The sequence below is a fragment of the Musca domestica genome, unplaced genomic scaffold (assembly GCF_030504385.1).
Source record: "Musca domestica strain aabys unplaced genomic scaffold, Musca_domestica.polishedcontigs.V.1.1 58, whole genome shotgun sequence".
Taxonomy (NCBI): domain Eukaryota; kingdom Metazoa; phylum Arthropoda; class Insecta; order Diptera; family Muscidae; genus Musca; species Musca domestica.
In genome coordinates, this window is record NW_026712360.1 from 2,420,178 (window position 1) to 2,447,288 (window position 27,111).

General features: G+C 38.4%; 2 protein-coding genes across 2 annotated transcripts in view; one reads left to right on the top strand and one right to left on the bottom strand.

Moving 5' to 3' along the window:
* LOC101887617 (DNA fragmentation factor subunit alpha) overlaps positions 1–27,111 on the bottom strand; it is a 90,594-nt gene that overhangs the window by 24,697 nt on the left and 38,786 nt on the right. Inside the window, exon 2 of the mRNA XM_005179558.4 lies at positions 14,611–14,826. Within this exon, the coding sequence (XP_005179615.1) occupies positions 14,611–14,826 (216 nt within the window). The remainder of the gene's footprint in view (positions 1–14,610; positions 14,827–27,111) is intronic.
* Positions 418–10,800, top strand: LOC101889347 (collagen alpha-1(I) chain). Its single transcript, XM_005179569.4, has 10 exons — positions 418–598; positions 2,867–3,169; positions 5,655–5,696; positions 5,762–6,639; positions 6,699–7,122; positions 7,185–7,984; positions 8,044–8,583; positions 8,644–10,118; positions 10,190–10,283; positions 10,357–10,800. Exons 2-10 carry the CDS (start codon positions 2,944–2,946, stop codon positions 10,501–10,503), a joined length of 4,626 nt encoding a protein of 1,541 aa, XP_005179626.1. The 5' UTR covers positions 418–598; positions 2,867–2,943; the 3' UTR covers positions 10,504–10,800.

The following is a 27,111-nucleotide window of genomic DNA, read 5'->3' on the forward strand; positions in this document are numbered from 1 at the left end:
AAATGCTTATCAAGAATCGTTGTCCCCCCACACAAATCAAAGTATGGCAGACAAGCATAGCCCAGCATAAAAAAATTCAAAACAAATGGAATGCGTTTGGAGTTCACACTAACTCTCTCCCTCTTGTCTCCTAAATAAATATCTCTCATTGGAATAAACATCTCCCACTGAAATTAGATCTCCCATTGATCTTATGTTTCTCTCTGTCTCTTTCTCTCATTTCATTCAGAAAACTAAAACTATGTTTCTCCCTCTCTCCAAATAGTTGCTGAATAGCTGACAAAAATATGCAGCTGAATAAAATGTTCTTCTTCTTCTTCTTTTTTCTTATTTTTTTCTTCTTCTTATTCTAATGATCATAAATTTCCTTGGCATGGATAGCCGCTTGAAACACTATAAATTCTGAGCCCGTCTTCATTTGGTTACAGTTTATTTTCAATTTCAAAACGATCAACATCTTCTCGAAGAAAAAGAAACGAAGTAAAAGTGAACGGGTTCGGGTGGCCAAAGGAAGTGAAATAAAAGACAATTTTCAAACATAAAGTGATTGTGATTCAAAGTGTTGTGTGAGAAATTTGAAAAAATACAAGGATCAAATGTAAGATTTTAAGGTGGAAGTGAATGGAAAATTGAAAATATAAAAGAAAAAAAAAACAAAACAAAGAAATTTTCTAAAAACAAAAAACTTTCAAAGAAACTGAGAATATGAAAATTATGCAACAGCAAAAAATAAAAAAAAAGTTAATTGACCCAAAAATAAAATTCAGAAAAACCACAGATTTTAAATAAAATTAAAAAAGTAAACAAAATATTTGGAAAAAATAAAAAAAAATCTGGATAAAAAACTACATTTGAAAACAATTAATTAAAATATATTTTAGAAAAAAATTAATTTTTTTTCAATATTTTGGGATTGGAAAAGCTAATTATGTTTGGAAACAGTTAAAAAAATAAAAGAGAGACGACTAAAAGACATAAATAAACTAAAAATAATTTTCAAGACAAATTATTTAAAAAAAAAATAATTGTTTTCAAATTTTTGGATATTTTGGGGACAATAAAAAAATTGGGAACAATTAAATATTTAATAATTTTGTATTTCAAAATTTAATTCAATTTTGGAGCAGCTGCAAAAATATTTGGGAAAATTGTTTAAAAAGAAAAAAATAAATATTCCAACCCGCCCTAAAATTGAAGACCTCCTAAACTCCTCCTTAATTTATTCAATTTTATCCAAAGAAAAACTGTTATACAGCTGAGTTGAATGGAGTTTTCCTCAGAAAAACTTTTATACAGTTAAGCTAAATAGAATTTTACATGGGGAAAACTGTTATACAACTGAGCCAAAAAGAGTTTCCCATAGCGAAAATGTTATACAGCTGAGCTGCATAGTTTTCCATAGGACAACTGTTATACAGCTGAGTCGAACAGAATTTTCCACCCGAAAACTGTTATACTGCTAAGCTGAATATATTTTTCCATGGGGAAAACTGTTATACAGCAGAGCTGGATAGAGTTTTCCATAGGAAAACTGTTATACAGCTGCTATACAGCTGTGTTGAATGGAGTTTCCCATAAGAAAACTGTTATACGGCTGACCTGATTAGAGTTTTCCATGGGAAAAACTGTTATACAGCTGACATAAATATAGTCTTCTATAGAAAAACTGTTATACATCTGAGCTGAAGAGTGTTTTCTGTAGGAAAACTGTTATACAGTTGAGCTGAATAAAGTTTTCCATAAGAAAACTGTTATGAACATAATTTTTCAAAAGAAAACTGTTATACAGCTAAGCTGATTAGTTTTCCATGGAAAAAATTGTTCTACAGCTGAGCTTGAAAACTGTTATACAGTTCAGCTGGATGGAGTTTTCTATAGGAAAACTGTTATACTGCTAAGTTGAATAGTTTTCCATAATAAAACTGTTATACAGTTGAGCTGAATAAATTTTCCCATAGGAAAACTATTATACTGCTGAGCTGAATAAAGTTTTTCAGAGGGAAACTGTTATAAAGCTGTGTTGAATGTAGTTTTTCATAGAAAAACTGTATACAGCTGAGTTGAATGGAGTTTTCCTAAGGAAAACTGTTATACAGCTAAGCTGAATAAAGTTTTACATGACAAAACTGTTATACAGCTGATTTAAAAAAAGTTTTCCATAGAAAAACTGTTATATAGCTAAGCCGATTAGAGTGACATGGGGAAAACTGTTATACAGCTGAGTTGAATAGTTTTTCGGTAGAAAACTATTATACACTTGAGCTGAATTACACTGTTCCCATGGAAAACTCTCATTCCCTCTCATTTTCTCATGGAAAATTTAAACTTTTCTTTTCCAAATTTAAATCATTTTCACTAATTTTAAACTTTCCCCGAAATATTTGAATAAAAGTTTCGATATTTTGCAATTTGTTTTTGTTTTTTTTTTTTCGGATCACATGCATTGCGCCACATCGATGACTTCGGTGTCAACAGGAAATAGAAAAAGTGTCAAAATTTTATTTCAGCTTCTCGGTTGCTTCGCAGCTTGTTTAGTCTTGGCTACAAATTCAAGAGATAAGCGATAGATGTACTCCTTTTGAGAACGCCCCGAAGACAACTTATCAACAAAATTTGGTGAACTTTTAACATTGAAGCGAAAGCATTAAAATATGATTAGCGTTTTCCCTCCAAAAAAAAAAACACACAAAAAACTAACAACAAATATGGATTACAACAAAAACAAATGAATGGCCATTCAAAATATTTCAAAAAATGCATTAAAATTTGAGACAAGATTTTGTTTTTCGTTCGTGTTCCAATTTCCTGATTCTAATCTGGGTTATTTCTTCAATCATTCATTTTTCTTTTTCTTTTTTCTTTTCAGATTATCACCAATGCTTGAATCCATTCAGTTGTGATTTCAAATGTGGAGAGATTAGCTGAGACCACCACACCACAAAAATGCATTTCAAACTATTTTGGCTGTTAATCACCGCCTGTGTTCTAATAGCTGCAGTCACTGCCGCCGCCGAAGAGACAAAAGATGCCCCCAAAAATGCTGCCAAGAACGTAAAAAAGGCCCGCCTTAGGAAGAAGATCGTTGAACGCCCCCAGGCCGAGGAGCCCAAGCCGGACGATGCCAGTCTGGACGATTTGGATAATTATGACTACAGCAATTACGATGATGGTAAGTAAATGCCGCCGGAGCATAAAATTGAAATTGACCCAATTTCGGCTCGCACTTGGACCCATCCAAGAATAGCTCCAACAATGCTCATCAATTGATATTCATTCTTTCATTACGGAGCACAGTCGAACATGTTGAGTTAATAATCGTTTCGCTATGACGTCGATAGTGCCAATTTGCCAAAGGCAGTTTTTTTTCTTTTTCTTTTTTAATTGCGAAAAAGCGCCATAGTCAGTTGTTGTTGTTGTTGTAAATTGCTGGCTGTCATCGTTGTCCTCCATACTGTCAATGTGTTAAAGTAATATTTATTTGAATTTAAGATGCAGCGATGATAGACCAAGACCAAGTGGAAGACGAAGAAGTTTCGAATCAATTTTAATGAATAAAAAAAATATTTTACATGTGGCCGTATTTAAAAATAGCAAGAAATATGGGTTTGAAAATTCCGAACTTAAAACAAAGCACAGGGAATACCAGTTCAGCCCAGAGTTATAGTTTTTCCATGGAAAAGCCGGATCGAATTAAAGTTTTCCTTTGAAAACCCCAGTTTTTCTATGGAGCCCCCATTCAGTCCAGTTTTCGGAGAGAAAATCTCATAAAGTGAGACTGTAAAGAAGTTTTTATTTGGAAAACTCAAATTTTCCAAATGAAGAATACAGGTTTTCCTGTGGAAAACTCCAGATTTCCCTATGTTGTGAAAGTACTAATTTGCTAATGGAAAACACCTGTTTCCCAATGGAAAACAACTATTTTCCTTTGGAAAACACCTGTTTTCTTATGGAAAACCACTATTTTCCTTTGGAAAACTCCTGTTTTCCTATGGAAAATACCTGATTTCCTATGGAAAATATTTGTTTTCCTTTGGAAAATATCTGTTTTCCTATGGAAAATATTTGCTTTCCTATGGAAAACAAATTTTTTCCATAAGAAAACAGAGGTTTTCCATAGGAAAATAGGGGTTTTCCATAGGAAAATAGGGGTTTTCCATAGGAAAACAGGGGTTTTCCTGTGGAAACATTTGTTTTCCTGTGGAAAACACCTGTTTTCCTATGGAAAACTTCTGTTTTCCTATGGAAAACAACTATTTTCCTTTGGAAAACGACTGTTTTCCTATGGAAAACACCTTTTTTTATGGAAAACACCTGTTTTCCTATGGAAAACCACTATTTTCCTTTGGAAAACTCCTGTTTTCCTATGGAAAACACCTGATTTCCTATGGAAAACATTTGTTTTCCTTTGGAAAATATCTGTTTTCCTATGGAAAATATTTGTTTTCCTATGGAAAACACCAGTTTTCCTATAGAAAATATCTGTTTTCCTTCGGAAAACTCCTGTTTTCCTATGGAAAAACCCCTGTTTTCATATGGAAAACCCCTGTTTTCCTATGGAAAATACCTGTTTTCCTATGGAAAACATTTGTTTTCCTATGGAAAATATTTGTTTTCCTGTGGAAAACCCCTGTTTTCCCATGGAAAACCCCTATTTTCCTATGGAAAACCCCTGTTTTGCTGTGGAAAAAATTTGTTTTTCTATGGAAAACACCGGTTTTCCTATAGAAAATATCTGCTTTGCTAGGGAATACATCTGTTTTCCTATGGAAAACATTTGTTTTCCTGTGGAAAACACCTGTTTTCCTATGGAAAACATCTGTTTTCCCATGGAAAATATCTGTTTTCCTATGGAACATATTTGTTTTCCTATGGAAAACCCCTCTTTTCCTATGGAAAACCCCTCTTTTCCTATGGAAAACCCCTGTTTTCTTATGGAAAACCCCTGTTTTCCTATGGAAACACCAGTTTTCCTATGGAAAACTCCTGTTTTCCTATGGAAAACATTTTTTTTCCTATGGAAAACATTTTTTTTTCATATGGAAAATATCTGGAAAACCTGTTTTCCGATGGAAAACCACAGTTTTCCTATGGAAAACCAAAGTTTTCCTATGGAAAACCACAGTTTTCTATGGAGAACCACAGTTTTCCTACGGAAAACAACCATGCCCAGTTTTCCTATGGAAATCTCAAGTTTTCCTATGAAAAACTCCTGTTTTGCTATGAAATTCCGCAATATTCCTATGGAAAACCTAAATTTTCCCATGAAAACCCTTAGTTTGTTAATAGAACCCCCATACTTTTGTTCTCTTATAAAGAGCCTGCATTTCAGCTTACAAACCACTGTCCTCAGAAACATTTACCTCATTTTTCACATTCACACATACACGTACACACATACAACCATATGTCACGGAAAACTAATTGAAAAGCCATACATTGTCTTCCTAACTGAGCAGATGCAATCTAGTTAAGATTTATGCTTTGAAATATTTGCCAGCATTTATTGCCATGTTTTCTGCTGACACATTTAAATTTATGATTTATATCTGCCGCTGCCACCCTCCCTCCCTCCCTCTCCACTGCCCGCTCACTCGCTCACATAGTTCTACCCAGCAAGGTCTGAATCAAAACTCATTGTTTCAATTTATTTTCAGATTTGGGTTCCGATGTTGACACATTCGAGGCACATGGTGTGGGTAAGTTGACAACAATTTCTCCAATGACCATAAAAACTCAAAAAATCTCTCCCCCCTTTTTGCAGAGGTTGCCTCCTCCACCGCCACCCCCCGCATGGCTTCCAATGTCATCAATGCCTTCTCCTGTTTCTTTGAGGGCAACTGGTATCGGGACAACGATGAGTTTACCACCGAACAAAACAACTGTGTTCACAATTGCATTTGCCGGGAGGGGAAGGTCGACTGTACCCCCTCTGCAGATTGCAAACTTGGACTTGGCCCTGCCATAGATTTGCAACCACTCGACGAAATTCCCACAACAACTCCAAAACCTGTTACGCCAGCAACGACGCCGGCCTATAACCCCTATGAAGCAGCTTTGGGACCTCGTGGAGAGCCGGGCTATCCTGGTGCCCAAGGTCCCTCAGGAGAGGCCGGATTCCCTGGGGCACCTGGCACCCCCGGTGTACCTGGAAATCCAGGTCCCCCTGGTCCCATGCCCGACATGAGCTACTATCATCAACAATTGGCCGCTGAATATGCAAACTCCGACAAAGGCCCTACGGCAGCTGCTTTCTACGCCCCTGTACCAATACCCACAAATGGTCAGCCAGGACCTCGGGGTCCACCCGGCACTGTGGGACCTCAGGGTCCTCAAGGTTTCCAAGGCACACGTGGTGAGCCCGGAGAACCTGGTGTTCAGGGACCACCTGGTCCAATGGGTCCCAGAGGTTTACCTGGTCCCCCCGGAAAAGATGGCATGCCTGGTGAGGATGGAGAACCTGGACCCCAGGGTTTGGCTGGTACACCTGGCCCTCGTGGCCTTCCCGGTCTACCAGGTCAACCCGGATTGAAAGGACATCGCGGTCTACCCGGTTTGGATGGATCAAAGGGTGATATGGGTGCCCCCGGTGAAAAGGGGTCTGCTGGTGTAATGGGCCCTGTGGGTCCACCTGGTTCAACTGTAAGTTGTCCACATTTTATTCAAATCTAAATGAAATTTCATCTTTAATTGTATTTTAGGGTCCCGCCGGTCCCCGCGGTGAACGTGGTCGTGAAGGTCCACCCGGCCAGCCTGGTGCTCGTGGCTTGGATGGCAACCCTGGCACTCCCGGCCAACCTGGAGCCATAGGTAAACCTGGACCTCCAGGTTTCCCCGGTATTCCCGGCGCCAAAGGTGATATGGGTCACATGGGCCCCAAAGGTGATCAAGGTTTGCAAGGTCCACGCGGTGAGGCAGGTCGTCCAGGTGCCACAGGTGAAAATGGTCTCCCGGGCCTTCCCGGTAAGGATGGTATGCCTGGCGACAAGGGTTCTATGGGTGCTCCTGGTATTGCTGGTCCTCAAGGTTTCCCCGGTCCCAGAGGACCCGATGGCATGCCAGGCAGTCCCGGTGAGCCCGGTGTAAAAGGTGCTGCCGGACAACCCGGCGAAAGAGGGTATAAAGGTAAGGAGGAATCTCTCTTTCGGTAAAAATGTTAATTCGTCTCATCCATTTGCTCTCTCCAGGTGACCAAGGCATTAAAGGTGAAGCAGGCCAACCAGGCCCCAGAGGTCTACCCGGCACTGTTGGACCCGAAGGCAAGCGCGGCAAACGTGGCATGCGTGGTCCCACCGGCCCAGCTGGTCCCACAGGTGAACGTGGTTCTCCCGGCATGCCTGGTCTTCCTGGACCCGATGGCCCCATGGGTCCCAAGGGCACACCCGGTGAGAGAGGTGTACAAGGTCCTCCTGGCGAAAAAGGCAGCAATGGTGATATTGGTCCTCCCGGTCTACCTGGTCTCCAGGGTTTGAGAGGTCTTCCCGGTCGTGTGGGTCCCGATGGCAGAGATGGTCCACCAGGTGAACGTGGTCCTCCAGGTGCAGATGGAAAGCCCGGTGAACAAGGTTTGCAAGGTCTTCAAGGTTTGCCCGGTCCCATGGGTATACCCGGTGATAAGGGTATTCCTGGAGAACCTGGTAAGGCAGGCGAGCCCGGCGTTGCTGGCCCCCCTGGTCCGCGTGGTGATAATGGCAAAGATGGTTTACCCGGAGCCCAGGGTCCACCTGGCCCACCGGGTCAAGATGGTGCTCGAGGTGAAGCAGGTCCCACAGGTCCCAGAGGTTTCCAAGGTTTGCCAGGAGCTCCTGGTAGCCCTGGATCCCCTGGCAAGGATGGTGCTCATGGCCCACCAGGTCCCCAAGGTCCAACTGGTCCGGCTGGTTTGAGAGGCGAAAGAGGTTATCCCGGAGAACGAGGCCCTATTGGTCAACCTGGTACACCTGGCGAAAGGGGTGAGCCTGGAAATCCAGGACATGATGGACCACCGGTAAGTAGAGGATGAATTTTTTTTTTTCGATGGTTCATTGATTTTTATTTAATTTTCAGGGTCTCCCCGGCAAACAAGGCGAAAAGGGCCACATGGGTGCCCCCGGTATGATGGGCATACCCGGCCACAAAGGTCTACCCGGTCCAGCTGGTGTAAAGGGCGAACGTGGTAGCACAGGCCCCATGGGACCCGAGGGTGCCCCCGGCCGTCCCGGTGATAGAGGTCCCCAGGGTAATGTTGGGCCACCAGGAGCCCCTGGTGAGCCTGGTGAACGTGGTAGTCCTGGCAATCCTGGTACCCCTGGTGAACAAGGTGCAAATGGTGCCCCCGGTGAAAGAGGTCCAATTGGTCCAGCTGGTCCTCCCGGTTTTCCAGGTGCCCCTGGTATTGTTGGTTTACCTGGAGCTAAAGGTGATCGCGGTTTAATGGGTATTAAGGGTTCTCAAGGTGATGTCGGTCCTCAGGGACAACCGGGCGAACAAGGTCTGCCCGGTCCAGTGGGTTTGACCGGTCCCAAGGGTGCTAGAGGTGAACCTGGTCTAAGAGGAGAGCCGGGTATGAGTGGCTTGCCCGGAAGACCCGGAGATGCTGGAGCACCAGTAAGTTGTCATGGATGAGAGAGGTGGGTCTTTCAGTTAATATTTCTCTTTAATTTTTAGGGACAACCTGGCAGCCCCGGCCAGCCTGGTATTGCTGGACCCCAAGGCCTCAAGGGTAGCTCGGGTGAGCCCGGACGCCCTGGCCAACCTGGACAACCTGGCTTGCAAGGACCCCCTGGCCCCGAGGGTCAAAAAGGCGAAACTGGCAATGATGGTCCACCCGGACCTCCCGGCACTCAAGGTCCCCAAGGTCCTGTGGGAGATCGCGGTATGCCTGGCTTACCTGGCCCTCCAGGATCCCAAGGTTTACGTGGCATGCGTGGTCCAGCTGGAGAAACTGGCCAACCAGGCAAACCTGGAAAGGATGGCCCTCCCGGTCCCCAAGGTTTGATAGGTCCACAAGGCAATCCCGGTCCCCAAGGCGAACAAGGTCCCGTGGGACCTGCAGGTAAACCAGGTGCCCCAGGTATTCAAGGACGTCCTGGTGATAAGGGACCTCCCGGTCAACAAGGCAATCAAGGCGCTCCCGGTAATCCAGGTCTTCCTGGCCCACCCGGTCCGACTGGTCCAGCAGGTCAACATGGTGAACGTGGTCCCAAGGGTGAAACAGGTCTACCCGGCGTGGTTGGTCCCATGGGTCTTAGAGGCAAACCTGGTCCTCCGGGTATTGAGGGCCCCAAGGGAGAAACTGGCGAACCAGGTCCTAAGGGTATTAAGGGTCACAGAGGTTTGATTGGTTTGCAAGGTTTACCCGGTTCCCCTGGTTTGAAGGGTGACACGGGTCTGCCGGGTCTACAAGGAGCTCCAGGCAAACCCGGAGAAATGGGAATGAGAGGTCCCCAGGGCAGAGATGGCAATCCCGGACCTCCAGGTCAACCAGGTCCTGCCGGCCCCAGAGGTTACAGCGGTCACGATGGTAAACCAGGTCCTGTGGGCCCAGCCGGTCCTCCAGGTCCACCTGGTCCACCAGGTGAAACTTTGGGTTATGATGTTGCTGCCCTGACAGCCCTGCTCAACCAGGGTCAAACCAAGGGTGTGGATGTTATGGGTGATCAGCCAATGATTGATAAGCTAACGGAGGGCCTGTCCGATGAGGAGAAACAGGCCTTGGTCATGAAGGCCTTTGATCATGTCAAGGCCTCCTTTGAACGTTTCAAGCGTCCCAATGGCCAACAGACTGCCCCAGCCAAAACTTGTCGTGACCTGTTTGCTGCCTATCCTGACTTTAAATCCGGAGATTATTGGATTGATCCCAATGAGGGAGATATTCAGGATGCCATTTTGGTCTATTGTGAAAAGGAGAGGAGAGCCACGTGCATTATTCCGCAACCCAAGGAGTCGAATGTGTTGAGCTATGTGGGCTCCGAAAAGGAAGTTTGGTTGGGTGAAATGGCCGGAGGTATGGACATTAACTATAAGACCGATTCCAATCAAATGGGTTTCTTGCAACTGCTTTCCGGAAGGGCTAGCCAGAAGATAACGTTCCATTGTAGGAACACGGTGGCCTATTTGCATGATGATTCGACGGCAGCAAGGTAAGTGGGAGGGGGAGGAAGAGATCCTTAAATTTGAAGATTCGATTAATAATTGGCGTGTTTTTTTCCAGGGATGGCTTGAAGTTACTGTCCTGGAATGATGCTGAACTGACACCCAAGGGTCCCCAGAGATTGCGCTATGAAGCCGAGCTGGATGAGTGCAGGGTGAGTTATTTTAAAAGGAAGAGAGAGAGAGAGAGGGGGAAGTACCGAATTTAAATATTTTATCTATTTCTAGAAACGTTCCAATGCCTGGGCCAAGACCGTGATCACCTACACCACCCAAAAGACCCAGCGTCTGCCAATTGTCGACATTGCCATACGCGATGTGGGTGAGACCAATCAGCAGTTCCGTGTGCAGCTAGGATCAGCTTGTTTCTATTAGAGGCTTTGTAATTTAGAAAACTCATTTTTAGTTTAGATTTTTAAGACGAAAAACATGCCTAGAAGGACACTCTCTCTCTCAGCGAACGAATTTACTTAAGTTATGGACATTTTGAGAACAAAAAAAAAATACCCCTCACCTGGTATACAGACGCAAGAAACTCTCACTGCTTACAATAGACTTTAAGGAAACAAAACCAAAAAAATAGCAAATAATGTAGATAAAAATCGCCAAAAAATAAAGTTACTTACTGACTTCTATAAAGCAATTTGCAATTAAATTGAAATTGAAATTTAATTTCAAAATCTCTTTCATAATTCACAATGTCAAAAGTCAAAATAAAAGCTTCTCTCAAGAGTTATTCCCAGCAACGTCACTTGAAATTCCATCAAAAAAAAGAAGCAACGCCACAAGAACACCTAAAAAGCAAAAGTTTCGGTGACAACTTTTCGTGTTGGCTTAACCTCAAAAAAAAAACCTACTCCTCTTCCCCCTCTACACCTCCTTAAACACAAGTTACGGTAATTATCCATTGCCACAGATAGATACAACCCGCCGCAATAAGATACACTTTACTTTGCTCATTGCTGCTTCATTTTGTTAACTTTTTCCGCAAACTTTGTTGGGAAAGCAACAACAAAAAATACCTAACAAATTTTCCCAGAATTGAAAGTTGCTTAAATAATTAAAAAAATGATAATTTGAATTTAATGATATTAAAGGGAAATGTTGGGGGAGGGAGAGAGGGAGAGGAGAAAAAAGGCTAAAGTAACCTGTCATACAAAATTAGCTTAGAAAAAATGTTTAATGACAGATAAATAATCCAGTTGGTCGCATAAGAAAATTAAAATATTAAGATAAAGGATATGAGTTATCTACGTCACGTAGATACATTATCTACTTAATTTAGATAACTCTTATACAATGTATATGTCTTTTAGATTTAATTTATCTACGTCAGTTAGACCACGCAAATGCATTATCTACGTCAACCAGATATCGTAGATACATTATCTACGTCATTTAGATAACGTAGATATATTGCAAACGTACTTCAGATAATTTAGATGAATTACCTTAGTCATTTAGATAACGAATATAAAGTAGATAAATTATCTACGCCATTTGGATATCGAAGATACGTTATCTACGTCATTTGGATATCGAATACACATTATCTACGTCATTCAAATAACGTAGAAAAATTATCTACGTCATTTAGATAAAGTAGATGCATTATCTAAGTCAGGTAGATTGCGTAGACGTCAATTAGATAACGTAGATACAGTGTCCATGTCCTTCAAATAATTTAGATGCATTATTTTAGTCATTTAGATAACGAAGATGCATTATTTACGTACTTCCGATAACGTAGATAATGCATCTACGTCATTTTCATAACGTAGATACATTATCTTCATCACTTAGATAATGTAGATACATTACCTAAGCCATTAAGAGAGCATAGATACATTATATACGGTAATTCCACAATGTAGATACATTATCTAAGCCATTTCGATATCGAAGATACATTATCTATGTCATTCAGATAACTTAGATAAATTATCTACGTCATTTAGATAAAGTATATACATTATCTAAGTCAGGTAGATTGCGTAGACGTCAGCTAGAGAACGTAGATACATCGCCCAAGTCCTTCAGATAATTTAGAAGTAGTATCTTAGGCATTGTCTACGTACGTCAGATGACGCAGATGCATTATCTACGTCATTTTCATAACGTAGATACATTATCTTCATCATTTGGATAATGTAGATACATTATCTAAGCCATTAAGAGAGCATAGATACATTATATACGGTAATTCCACAATGTAGATACATTATCTAAGCCATTTCGATATCGGAGATACATTATCCATAACGTAGATACATTATCTATGTTATTCCGTAGTGCAGATACATTATCTACGTTATTTCCACAGCGTAGATACATGATCTATATTATTTAGATAACGTAGATACTTTATCTACATCATTTGGATAACGTAGATACATTATGTACGTTATTTCTATAACGTAGATACCTTATTTTCATCATTAAGATAATGTAGATACATTATCTACGTCATTTAGATAACATTATCTACGTCATTTAGATAACGTAGATACATTACATACGTCCCTTGGATGTTGTATATATCTTATCTACGTCATTTGGATATAATAGATAAATTAACCATGTCATTTAAATAACGTAGATACATCATCTACTTCATTTGGATATCGTAGATACATTATCTCCATCATTTCCATAACTTAGATACATTATCTATATTATTTAGATAACATAGATACTTTATCTACATCATTAAGATAATGTAGATACATTATCTACGTCATTTAGATAACGTAGATACCTTATATACGTCCTTTGGATGTTGTACATAGCTTATCTACGTAATTTGGATAACGTAGATAAATTATCTATGTCGTTTAAATAACGTAGATACATTATCTACATCATTTGGGTATAGTAGATACATTATAAACATCATTTCCATTACGTAGATACATTATCTATGTTATTCCATAATGTAGATACACTATGTACGTTATTTCCATAGCACAGATGCATCATCTATGTCATTGAGATAGCGTAGATACCTTATCTACAGCATTTGGATATCATGGATACATTATCTTCATCATTTCCATGACGTAGATACATTACTCAAGTAATTTCCATAACGTAGATACATTATCTATATCATTTAAATAACGTAGATAAATTGTCTATGTCGTTTAAATAACATAGATACATTATCTACGTCATTTAGATAACGTAGACACAGTATCTATGTTATTTTCATACTGTAGATACATTATCTACGTTATTTTCATAGCATAGATACATTATCTATATCATTTCCCTGACATAGATACATTATCTACGATTTTTCCATAACATAGATACCATATCAATAGTATTTAGATAACGTAGATAATTTATCTACATGATTTGGATAACGTAGATACATTATGTGCGTTATTTCTATAATGTAGATACATTATCTATATTATTTAGATAACATAAATACATCATCTACATCATTAAGATAATGTAGATACATTATCTACATCAATTAGATAACGTAGATACTTTATATACGACCTTCGGATCTTGTAGCTTATCTACATCATTTGGATATCGTAGATACATTCATTTCCATGACGTAGATACATTATCTATATCATTTAGATAACTTATATACCTTAGATACCTCATATAGATCACGTAGATACATTATTTACGTCGTTTGGAAGTTGTAGATACATTATCTACATAATTTCCAAAAGGTAGAAACATTTTCCGCGTTCTTAACATAACGTAAATACATAATCTGCGCCATTTCCCTGTCGTAGATACATTATCTACGTTATTTCCATAGCATAGATACATTATCTATATTATTTAGATAACGTAGATACTTTATCTACATTATTCGGATAACGTAGGTACATTATGTGCGTTATTTCTATAATGTAGATACATTATCTATGTTATTTAGATAACGTAGATACATTATATACATCCTTTGGATGTTGTATATACCTTATCTACGTCATTTAGATATCGTAGATAAATTATCTATGTCGTTTAAATAACATATATACATTATCCTTATCATTTCCATAACGTAGATACATTTTCTACGTTATTTCCATAGCATAGATACACTATCTATATCATTTAGATAACGTAGATACCTTATCTACATTATTTATATATCGTAGATACATTATCTTCATTATTTCCATGACGTAGATACATTTCTCAAGTCATTTCCATAACGTAGATACATTATCTATATCATTTAGATAAATTATCATATCATATAGATCACGCAGATACATTTTTTACGTCATATGGAAGTAGTAGATACATTATCTACATCATTTCCATAAGGTAGATACATTATCACATTTGTTCTTAAAATAACGTAGATACATAACCTACGCCCTTTCCCTGATGTAGATACATTTTCTTCGTTATTTCCAAAGCGCAGATACATTATCTACATTCTTAAGTCACCTCATTTATCTTATCTTGATTATCTCAAATTCTAATTTTTCAACTCACATCAATCCAATGCTCTCCCGGAAATACGGCAATCAATTCAGTATTGGCCTCCAGGGTGCGGAAATACTCCTCATCGTCGATTTCTGTACCATCCGAGTCCAGGTGGATGGTGACCAACTGATCGGCTTTGTCAAATTTCTCCGCTACTTTGGCACGAATCTCTTCCAGAGAGGCGGCGACAACGGCCTTTTTAATGTTGCGGGTTATGTCCTTGACCTTCAAGAGAGAGGGGGAAAGAGAGGAAGAGAGAGAGAGAGTAAAAAAATGAACATTAGTTTGCAATTAGACACAAAATAGAAAGGCATGGGGAAAAAAGATAAACTCGAATAAACAAAAGTTTTTTTTTTGTGTAATTTACAAGAGACATTCCGGGTGGAGAGGGAAAAGAGAGTCCTCTCTTCTCTTTCATAAAAAGGTTAAAAAGGTCATCTAACTTTGTTGAGTAGTTTGAATATGAATCTCAAGTAGCTGCTCAAGAGCTCTTTGCCATTTTTAATAATCGTTTTGAGATTGTACAAGTACCGATGGAGGAGGGAGGCAACAATTTATCCTAATGGGTTTTTTGTTTTAATGCAAAATTTACAACAACTACAAAAAATGAGGCTACATTGCTGGTGATTTGATTTCGCTTTCATTGGCAGTGTTGCGTATGATTGATGTCGGCAGTTATACGCTTCGAATGACATTTATCTAATGTTGAATATTTGGGTGGGTGAGTGTGTGTGTGTGTTTAGAGTGGCTTGAATCGACAAACGTATTGGGTATTAAATTACATTTAATGGCATTTATAAGCGAGAGTGTTTATGTTTATCAGTGAGTTCACAAACTCCCGCCTAACCGCCCTCCCTCGCAACATAGAAGGCCAATCTGCGCATCCCATGTCATTTATGGATTTCAAATACAGGGTGAGATAAAGAAACGGCAACAAAGTCAAATGTCATAATTTTTATTTTTTTTTAAATTTTATTGAATGAAAGCAAAAAATGTCGGAAATAGCATCAAGTTTTAGAATAAGTGCAGATTTGTTCGAATTGGTCACTTTTGGCACGAATTATTGCCTTAAAACGGCCAATGAAACCATCACACGCTGCCCGAATGTTGCTCTGCGGTATTTTGGCCCATTCCCGGCGAAGCGCTTGCTTGGGGTGATCGACTTTTTGGCATTCTTTAGTGCCAACCTTGCTATCCAAAATACTCCAGACACAATAGTCCAAGGGATTGGTTTCCAGGGATTTTGGTGGCCATTGTGCACTGGAAATAAAGCGAGGAACCTCATTTTGTAACCATTCTTGGGTGGGGCATGCTGAGAGCGACGGTGCCCAGTCCTTTTGGAATGTCCAGGGTCTGCGGCCAAAATGTTTGCGTGCCCAAGGCTTTAATACACCCTCCAGAATATTTTCGCGATAATATTTGGCATTTATTCTGATGCCACGGTCGATTAATACGAGCAGAGAGCGACCATCGGCTGTTATGGCGGCCCACACCATCACCATGGCCAGCGCTTGAATTATGGTGGCTCTGCTTTATTTTGGCCCATTCTCGGCGAAGCGCTTGCTTGAGGTGATCGACATTTTGGTATTTTTTAGTGCCAATCTTGCCCTCCAAAATACTCCAGACACAATAGTCCAACGGATTGGTATCCGGAGATTTTGGTGGCCATTGTGAGCTGGCAATGCAGCAAGGAACCTCATTTTGTAACTAGTCTTGGGTGGCGCGTGCTGAGAGCGAACTTCCAGGTCTGCGGCCAAAATGTTTGCTTGCCCAAGGCTTTAGTACACCCTCAAGAATATTTCCACGATAATATTCGACATTTATTCTGATGCCACGGTCGATTAATACGAGCGGAGAGCGATTATCGACTGTTATAACGACCCACAGCATTACCATGGCCGACCTTGAGTTCTGGTGGCCAAGCGAAGGAGCACATTTTCAGCTGACCTGAACTCTTTGGCAAGTAAAAATGATCATTTTGTTTGTTTACAAACTGCTGGACAACGGAGAAACCCACATTCGGCAGTTCACCACTTTTGGCCAAGCGAAGCAACTCTTTAGCTCTTTTGAGTCTATTTTTTTCTGTTGCGGTGTAAGTTCTGACACTTTTTGGAATTTCAACGGCTTTATCTCAATCTTATTTTTCAATATTTGCCGAATGGAATATTGCGATATGTTCAGCTCACGAGCCATTTTTCGGCCACTGAGAAGCGGGTTTTGATCAAGTCACTTCTTTGCTTTTCGAACCATTTCTGCTGATGTTACTGTTGTGTCTTCCGCCACTTCCTTGACGTCGGGCTACACCACCACTATCACGGAAACGAGCGATGCTAAGAGACCCACAAGATTTATTCACATTTAAATTCGGGAGTGCTCTACCGATAGCCCCTCGTGGTTTTCCAGCCAAATATAAAGATATTACACTATCACGCATGAATTCCTCCATGACGAATAACTTTTTTCCGGGAAAATTCTCACCAAAATGCTTTTGTACGCTTGTAGACAATATATTAAGCTGTAACTGGAATAATTTTAACAGCTGTCGGACGAGTGGCTTAGAAATAACAGCAGTCTGAAGTTGGTTGTAGTTTTTTCATCTCACCCGGTAGACTAATCAACGAAATACGACTAATGACACTGCCGAGAGTTATGCCCACGCAAATGTGGTAACCCAATACTTCATGTTTAGTCTGAACATGCCTACTCCTAACCCTCCCACAGCCACATCCTATTCCTCGGCTAAGGTGTTGATCTTGGTGTTAATCAACAATGAAATTATCGCCTTGTATTCATTACAGCCACCACCACAACCAGCAACAGCAAGTCTGCCTGACTAACTCAATGACTTTGCAAATAGTTAATCAAAGTGTCACTGGGAAACAAGCTAAGCTAAACAACGAGTGGTTACTGCTAAGCAAAGAAGAAAAAGAGGCCAAGAAAAGAGGAAAATAAATGTCACCATTAATGTTTGTTATAATAACGAGGACTTCTGTATATTTCACCACACGATAAAGATGTGTATGTATGTGTCCACACACATATGACCACTCGTAGAGTCGCTAAATTTTCATTCACTTCATTATGTCTTCATTATCATTAATCATGGAAAAAGGTCACCGAAGTCATACGAACCGAAAACTTTATTATTTTTCCAACTTTTCGTATCAAAAAAAAAAAAACAAAAACAAAAAGTTCATTGTTGATGTTTCACTTGAACTTCAATTAATAATTAAATGATGGCATCAAACAACGGCCGATGTTTGTGGTCAGGGAGAAAGAGAGAAAAGGAGAAAGCGTGAAATTTTTGTCAAATATGGACACCGGGCGTATTAATGTGGGCAATACTCATACGCCATAGAGGTTATATGAAAAAATTGGTAAGGGTTGAGAAAAATCCATTCAATTTTCTTACAAACAGTCTCCACATATATTTGGGGTGCTTAGACGTGTGGACAAGCTGGATTTTTGGAAATTCGTACTAAAAGGGTACAAAATGTACTAAAATTTAATACTTGAATTTATATTGGACAAACGGAAAGAATTAGAATTCTGAAATTTAAAATGAGAAGCACTAATGGAATACAGGATAGATGTATCAAAGGGATTTTTGGAAATTCGAACTATAAGGTAAGGAAAGGTTCTAAAATAGTACTGAACTTCTAAAATGGTACAATTTGGTATTATGTTAACGGCTGGGGCTTAAAACTTCAAAATGAGCTAGAATTCTGAAATTTGAAATGAAAATCACTGATGGACTGCAGGATAGATGTATCAAAGGGTTTTTTTTTTTTTTTTTTTTTTTTTTTTTTTTGTTAATTCGAACTAAATTGTTACGAAAAGTTCTAAAATGGTACTAAACCTCTATAATGGTACCATTTGGTATTATTTGAACGGTTGGAGCTAAAAACTTCAAATTTGGTATGAGAAACAAAATGGGAAAGTGAGTTTGATGTATGAAGTTGTGTTAAGGAAATGGGTACTAAGTGTGCGAATTGTACCAAATGGTACTAAATTTGGAACAGTTTGTTTTAGAGTGAACGGATAAAGGTAGAATTTTGAAAATTAGTATTGGCATCCCGGTTGATAGTACGTTTGTGATAAAAAAGGTGGTTTTGGAAATGTGTACTACAAGTGCACGAAGAGTACAAAATAGTACTATATTTGGTACAATTTGGTATTGAGTAAACAGACAGTGCTTGAAATCTGAAATTTGGTATTGGGGTCGCAGATCCTGTGTAGCCTGGACATATGGGGGTGGTTTTGCAAATGTGTACTATGATTGTACGAAAAGTACGGAATTGTACCATATTTGTCATTGGGTGAAGAGATAAAGATAAAAATTCTAAAATTTGATATTTGAATTACTGATGGAGTCTCTGTTTGAGATTTCGTAAATTTGTACGAAAAGTACCAAATGGTACTAAATTTGGTATTGGGTGAAGGTCTAGAGCTGGACCTTCACCCGAAATTTTAAATTGAGGTCCCTGTTGGTATCTGGGATTGTGGAATTGGGGTTTTGGAAATGTGTACTTTAATTGTGCGAAAAGTACTAAATATTACTATATTTGGTACAATTTGGCATTGGGTGAATAGATAGTGCTTGAAATCTAAAATTTGGTATTAGGGTAGCAAATGATGTGTAGCCTGGACATATTGGGGTGATTTCGGAAATGCGAAAATATTCTGAAGGGTGTATTAAGGCCTTTGACACGCAAATATTTTGGCAGCAGACCTTGGACGTTCGCTCTCAGCACGCGCCACCCAAGACTAGTTACAAAATGAGGTTTCTCGCTTCATTTCCAGCGCACAATCTCCGGCTATCAAAATCTCCGGATACCAATCCGTTGGACCTGTTGTATCTGGAGTATTTTGGAAAGCAAGGATGACACTAAAAAATACCAAAGTGTCGATCACCTCAAGCAAGCGCTTCGCCGGGAATGGGCCAAAATTCCACAAAGCAACATTCGGGCAGTGTGTGCGCAGCGGTTCCATTGGCCGTTTGAAGGCCATAATTCGTGCCAAAGGTGACCAATTCGAACAAATCTAAACTTATTTTAAAATTTGATGCTATTTCCGACATTTTTTGCTTTCATTAAATAATAAAAGTTAAAAAAAAAATGTAAAAATTATGGCGTTTGACTTTGTTGCATTTTTTTTTATCTCACTGTGTAGATATACACCTTTGGCGGAGTAACAAATTTAATATATCCTCCATTGTATGGTCTGCATAAAAAATTCTCTTTATCTCCCCAGTTTCTCTCTCAAAATATTCTATCCCCAATGCGGTTGACAAATGTAAAATTAAAATTTCCTCCGCTTAACATTCCGCCAGCTAGAGAGAAAAGAAGAAGTGGCCAACCAACCAAATAAACAACTCATCTCAGCGCTACATCATTTTCCAAATGATTTCCGTTTGCCGGTGAATAATAACAACAATAATAATTATATTTTTATTGTCATTGTTGTTGGCTGTGGCAATGGCATTGTTGTCGGTGCTGGTGCTGCTGGCTGGTGGTGGCAATGACAATGGCCACAGCCACAGATGTTGATGATTTTGCCATTATTGTCATGGCTGGTGCTTATTTTCGGTTAACTATAATGATGACATTGTGTTGCAATAACAAAACGGTTTTAATGTTCTCCCCTCTCTCTCTCTCTCTCTTTCTCCCGGCGGCTCATAATTACAGGAATGGTCAGTCAGGCAGGCAGCCAACAGCAAAATAATGGCAACACAAACAAGGTGGCTGTGGACTATGGGTGTGAGTGTATGTGTGTGTGTGTGTGTGTAAAGAGTTGTTGGGACCCTTTTAATATAACTGAAATTGTGATCCACACAATTCATTCACTCTCACTCACACACACAGCAGCAATCTCCTTCTCTTCGGTGACTGGCAAGTGTATTTGCCACACTAGCCATTTGACAAAATAATTGCATAGTTTTAGGCGCCACCATGTGTGTGTGTTTGTGTGCAATTTCCCCAAATGCAAATAAAGCGCATTAGTTTGCTTTTAATGGTGGCTTTGTTAGCTGTGTGTAGTATTTTGGATGTGTTCGAGAGGGGAGGGGGGGACTGGGAGAAGAGAGGATGTTTTTGGAAACTATAACACGCTTGACATTCTCACAAATAATAAAGCAGCCATGGGAATACATTTACACTAACATTTGAGAGTTGATTAAAATATAATGGCCATAATGTATGCATGCATATACTTAATAGTTTTATCGTTTCGTACATATATTTAATTTTTGCTCACCTCACCTCAAAAATGTGTCAAAGCAAGAGAGAATTAACATGAAAAACACCAATGCTGATTTGCGTAATATATATGAATTTAATTAGTATTTTTAATGAACTTGGAGATTTGGTGAAGACATTTTGATAGCATCTTAGAAGAGGTAATTAATTATTTCAGTGAATGGTTCAAAACCATATGGAGCGTATAAATGTTGGCAGCAATCATACGCCTCATTGATTAGTTATTTATTTTATTATTCCTCAGTCAGAATTTGTCTGCAAAAAAATTTTTCCTCAAAGCCAGAGGTGAGTTTTTTTCTTTAAAAAAAATTAGTTTTTTTCTATAGAAAAAAATTTTTCAGGAACTGAGGCGAGTTTTTTGTATAGAAAAAAATTTCCTCTGTGACCAAAGTGAGTTTTTCCATGGAAAAAATCTCAATTCTGTCACTGAGAAAATATTTTTCTATAGAAAAATCTCACCTCAGCTGCTGAGGAAATTTTTTTCTATAGAGTTTTTTTCGTGAGTTATTGAGTTGGAAAAAAATTTTCTCAGCAGCTGAGGTGAGATTTTTCTATAGAAAAATATTTTCTCTGTGACAGAATTGGGTTTTTTCCATGAAAAAAAAAAAATTTCTCAACCGCTGATGTGAGATTTCTTCTATGGAAAAAATTTCTCAGCAGCTGAGGTGAGTTTTTTCTATAGAAAAAAATTCCACAGCGGCTGAGGTGAGTTTTTCTATAGAAAAAAATTCCTCAACGGCTGAGGTGAGTTTTTCTATAGAAAAAAATTCCTCAACGGCTGAGGTGAGTTTTTCTATAGAAAAAAAATCCTCAGCGGCTGAGGTGAGTTTTTCTATAGAAAAAAAAATCCTCAGCGGCTGAGGTGAGTTTTTCTATAGAAAAAAATCCTCAGCGGCTGAGGTGAGTTTTTCTATAGAAAAAAATTCCTCAGCGGCTGAGGTGAGTTTTTCTATAGAATAAAATTCCTCAACTGCCGAGGTAAGTTTTTTCTATAGAAAAAAAATTCCTCAGCTGCCGAGGTGAGTTTTTTCTATAGAAAAAAATTTTCTCAGTGACAGAATTGAGATTTTTTCCATGGAAAAAAATTCCTCCACCGCTGATGTGAGTTTTTTCATAGAAAAAACTTCCTCAGGGGCTGAGGTGAGTTTTTTCTATAGAAAAATATTTTCTCAGAGGCTGAGGAACTTTTCTCTATAGAAAAAATGTCCTCAAAGGCTGAGGTGAGCTTTATTTTCTACAAAAAAAAAAATTTTTTTCGTGTTTTTCATTTGAAAAGAATTAGTCTAAAAAAGGTCATCTGCAACCGGAGGTCTTGAATTCAATGAAAGGTTCCCAGAAATCATTAATCCCAAAAAGTACTTTCCGTTCTCTCCTCTCCCTTGTTGACCCCGCCATTTAAGCCTATTTAAATTTGGAAAAAGGAAAATACTTATCATTTCCATTTCCAGCAAACTTGTGCTCTTTTTCCCACTGCTGCTTTCAGTTTCTCTTGCAACTTATTGTCCTATTTGAATTCATGTTGGCATACTTTGCCATTGTCCTTAAACGCCAACTTTGTAAACAACAACGCCACCACCGACAACAGCAGACAACAAAATTTACAATAGACATTGTAAAAATATTAAAGTAGAAATTTCATCAAGGATGTCTAGTCACTCCTGGGCCTTGGCGATAACCTTGACGGAGCATGTCATTAATTTTTTTTTCGGATTTTGGCGATGGCAAAATGTTGCTGCTGTTGTTGTTCCAAAACAATAAAGTTCCTGGGCAATGAATCGAAGGCATGAACGGCATTCAAACAAATCTACATCATCATTATAGAATTCCGTGGAGATAATCGCAGTCATTATCGTTATCATTGTCACGGTTGTCATCGTCATTATCGTCATATCGGCATAATCTATCACGTCAATGTTTGCTCATCAATAATCAAATGATTTGTGTATTTTCCCTTCGCCGCTCCCAAGTTCATGGCTCATAGAGAATTGGAAGACAATTGACAAATGTGACATGCAAAAGTACTTAATGTCAGAACAGCAATCAGCTATTGGTCAAATAATTAATGTTTTCCTTGGGAAAAGGAAAGGAGCGGAGACGGGACAAGGTTTTACAAAACAAACATAAGGGAAGTGACTTGACAGAGAATAAATAAGAATTTGCACAATATTCTATTAACATCTCTTTGTAAGAGGGAGCGTATGTTGTTGTTGTTGTCGTACATCGTACGTCGCCTAATGGTAATTCAATATTTTAAAAAATTAGGGATTTTCTTCAGAGAAGAGAAGTTAGAAAAATTAAAAAAAAACAATTCTCAGTCACTGTGAGTTGACTTTTTTCTACAGAAAAAAAATTCCTCAGTGACTGAGGTGACTTTTTTCTATAGAAAAAAAATTCCTCAGTGACTGAGGTGACTTTTTTCTATAGAAAAAAATTTTCTCAGTGACTGAGGTGACTTTTTTTCTATAGAAAAAAATGTCCTAAGTGACTGAGGTGACTTTTTTCTATAGAAAAAAATTTCCTCAGTGACTGAGGTGACTTTTTTCTATAGAAAAAAATTTCTTCAGTGACTGAGGTGACTTTTTTCTATAGAAAAAAATTTCATCAGTGAATGAGGTGACTTTTTTCTATAGAAAAAAAATTCATCAGTGAATGAGGTGACTTTTTTTCTATAGAAAAAAATTTCCTCATCGCCTGAAGTAAGTATTTTCTATAAAAAAAAATTTCCTCAGGAACTGAGTTGAGTTTTTTGTACAGAAAAAATTTTCTTAGTGTCGGAGGTGAATTTTTTCCTTAGTGGAAAAATTCTCCAAAATTGTTTCTTTAGTTTTTTTCCATGAAAAAGCTCTCCTCTCCTTAGGAACATATTTCCTAGAAAAAAAAGACTTCATGAGAATTTGTATCTCCCTCAGCTTTTGAAGAATTTTTCATTTTCCCAGTTTTCCAACACTGTCCTGTCATGACAGAAATGATCATTTGTTAATAAGTATTAATGCCGACAGTGTAATGTACAACGTGTTTGCGTGTCTCAGTGTGTGTGTGTGTGTGTGTGCGATAATGTTGTAATTACAAGTAATTATTTTACCTCACACTCTCTCCATCTTTGTGTGGCGCCCACCCGCAGCTTGACGATTCCGAGGATATGTCAGCCATATAAAACGCCGAGGCGTGCAAATAAATTTACACATTAACAAATAACGGAAGGCAGCAACACTATTTGCCAATGGGCCCACGGTATGCAGGTTGAAAGGATGGCTATAAGCATGGGTATGTGTGTGTGTGGCTGATATGCAGGATATTTCTGCAGGCACACCCACATGCACACACACACGCGCCAATTGAAAACGTGTTTTCATTATCATATTTCATGTAAATTGGTATTTATTGAGATAAATTATTTAAAAATGAAGACACCAGAACTGTACAATCAATGGACACACACACGGACAGATAGACACACACATACATGCGTGTGTGTGGGATGGCAACTTTATTTACAGAATTTTTTTGTTGGTCGGATAATTTAAACAAGCAAATAATGAAATGATTGAATATTAAATTCTTTGTAGAAATGGAAAAATCAATGTTGAAATTATCAACAAACAAGATATTCAGATAGGAGGAGTAGGAGTATATGGGCTATTGTAGGGATTCTGGGGAGAGGCGGGTAGTATGTTGACCGGATATCAATCAGTCTATTTTGTGTAGCCGGAATAAATTTAAATTCACTTGGGTAATTACTTTCACCTTCAAATTTTGTTAGATTGATGGGAATGATAATAATTATTAGTATTGTCATGGTCCTGCAATGGATTTAAAATTTTAGACAATTTTCTTGAATTTGTGTCTTGTGGAAATTTTAATGTGAGGAAATTTATAATATAATATCAGCATTTAAAATTAGTTCTCAAATAGTTAAAGTTAGTATATAAAAAAATAATTCTCAAAATAAAGACACGGTGGAATCCCATTACCGCCCCGGGGGGTTTACTCCCTCATGTGTCGCAACACATTCCCTTTAAGACTTCTAGTTTTTCCAAGTTTTCCCAACTCCAACTGTGCATTATAATTAACATTCTTTGGCATTTAGTCGAGGGGTAGGAGTGACAACCTCTACTACCAATGCAGCAAGAAAAACCTGTCCGTTTCATAAAACTTAGCTTTGCATTTAACTGGAAGGAAATGGTCTTTATGTTTACAAAACTTGCAATAATATTCTTGGTAATTGAAATTCTGGGGAATTTGCTGTCACCTCCTTGCTCTAACCCTTTATAGAAACATAAAATCCTAGAAAATGTCGTTCAGTTTGTAAAGTTAAGAAAATATTGGCTAATTAATACAAGGGAAATATAGTGCGTATGATTAACAATAATGGAGTAGAACATGGAGGCGTATGATGAGTATCATAAATCATACGCTCATTTTGAACCACTACTACAGAGAGAGAAAGAAGAGTTTGATGTGTGATCAGAAGAGTTATACAAATCATACGCATTTTTATAAAATAACAACTACAAGGAGATTGACAAGGAGAATGAGAGAGACAAAAAAAGAGAAAGAACGGTGCTTCAGAACATCTGTAGAAAATTAAGTCCATAGCAATTTTTTCCCATAAAAAAAGCTCTCCTCAGCCACTGAGAATTCTTTTCCATAGAAAAAACTCAATTCTATTACTGAAGACATTTTTTTCTATAGAAAAACTCACGTCAATTACTGAGAATAATTTTTTCTTTAGGAAAAACTCACCTCAGCCGCTGAGGAATTTTTTTCCATAGAAAAAAGTCTCCTCAGCCACAGGGGAAATTTTTTCCTATAGAAAAAAGTCTCCTCAGCCAATGAGGACATTTTTTCCTATAGAAAAAAGTCTCCTCAGCCACTGAGGAAATTTTTTTCTATAGAAAAAACCCACCTCAGTCACTGAGGAAATTTTTTTCTGTAGAAAAAAGTCACCTCAGTTCCTGAGGAAATTTTTTTCTATAGAAAAAACTCACTTAAGTCACTGATGAAATTTTTTTCTATAGAAAAAACTCACTTCAGTCAGTGATGAATTTTTTTTCTATAGAAAAAACTTACCTCAGTTCCTGAGGAAATTTTTTCTATAGAAAAAACTCACCTCAGTTCCTGAGGAAATTTTTTCTATAGAAAAAACTTACCTCAGTTTCTGAGGAAATTTATTCTATAGAAAAAACTTACCTCACTTTCTGAGGAAATTTTTTCTATAGAAAAAAGTCACCTCAGTTCCTGATGAAATTTTTTTCTATAGAAAAAACTCACCTCAGTTCCTGAGGAAATTTTTTTCTATAGAAAAAAGTCACCTCAGTTCCTGAGGAAATTTTTTTCTATAGAAAAAAGTCACCTCAGACAACGAGGAAATTTTTTTTCTATAGAAAAAAGTCACCTCAGACAACGAGGAAATTTTTTTCCATGGGAAAAACTCAGCTAAGCCTCTGAAACAATTTTTTTCTGTAGAAAAAAACTTACCTTAGCCGCTGAGAATATATATATATTTTTTTTTATTTGAAATTTTTTTCTCACTTCTCTTCTCTGAAAAAAGGTCCTAATCTCTTAAAATATTGAATTATCATTAGGTGGCGTATGATGTACGACAACAGTCATACGCTCCCTCTTACAAAGAGATGTTAATAGAATTTAGTGCAAATTCTAATTTATCGTCTGTCAAGTCACTTTGCTTATGTTTGTTTTCAAAAACCTCCTCCCCTTTCCGCTCCTTTCCTTTTCCCAAGGAAAACATTAATTATTTGACCAATAGCTGATAGCTGTTCCGACATTAAGTACTTTTGCATGTCACATTTGTCAATTGTCTTCCAATTCTCTATGAGCCATGAACTTGGGAGCGGCGAAGGGAAAATACACAAATCATTTGATTATTGATGAGCAAACATTGACGTGATAGATTATGCCGATGACGATGACAACCGTGACAATGATAACGATAATGACAGCGATTATCTCCACGGAAATTAATGATGATGACGATGATGATGATGTAGCTTCGTTTAAATGCCGTTCATGCCTTCGATTCATTGCCGATGAACTTTATTGTTTCGTAACAATAACAGCAAAATTTTGTTCTCGCCAAAATCCAAAAAAAAAAAGAAAAAATTAATGACATGCTCCGCCAAGGTTATCGCCAAGGCCTAGGAGTGACTAGACATCCTTGATGAAATTTCTACTTTAATATTTTTACAATATCTATTGTAATTTGTGTTGTCTATTGTTATTGGTGGTGGTGTTG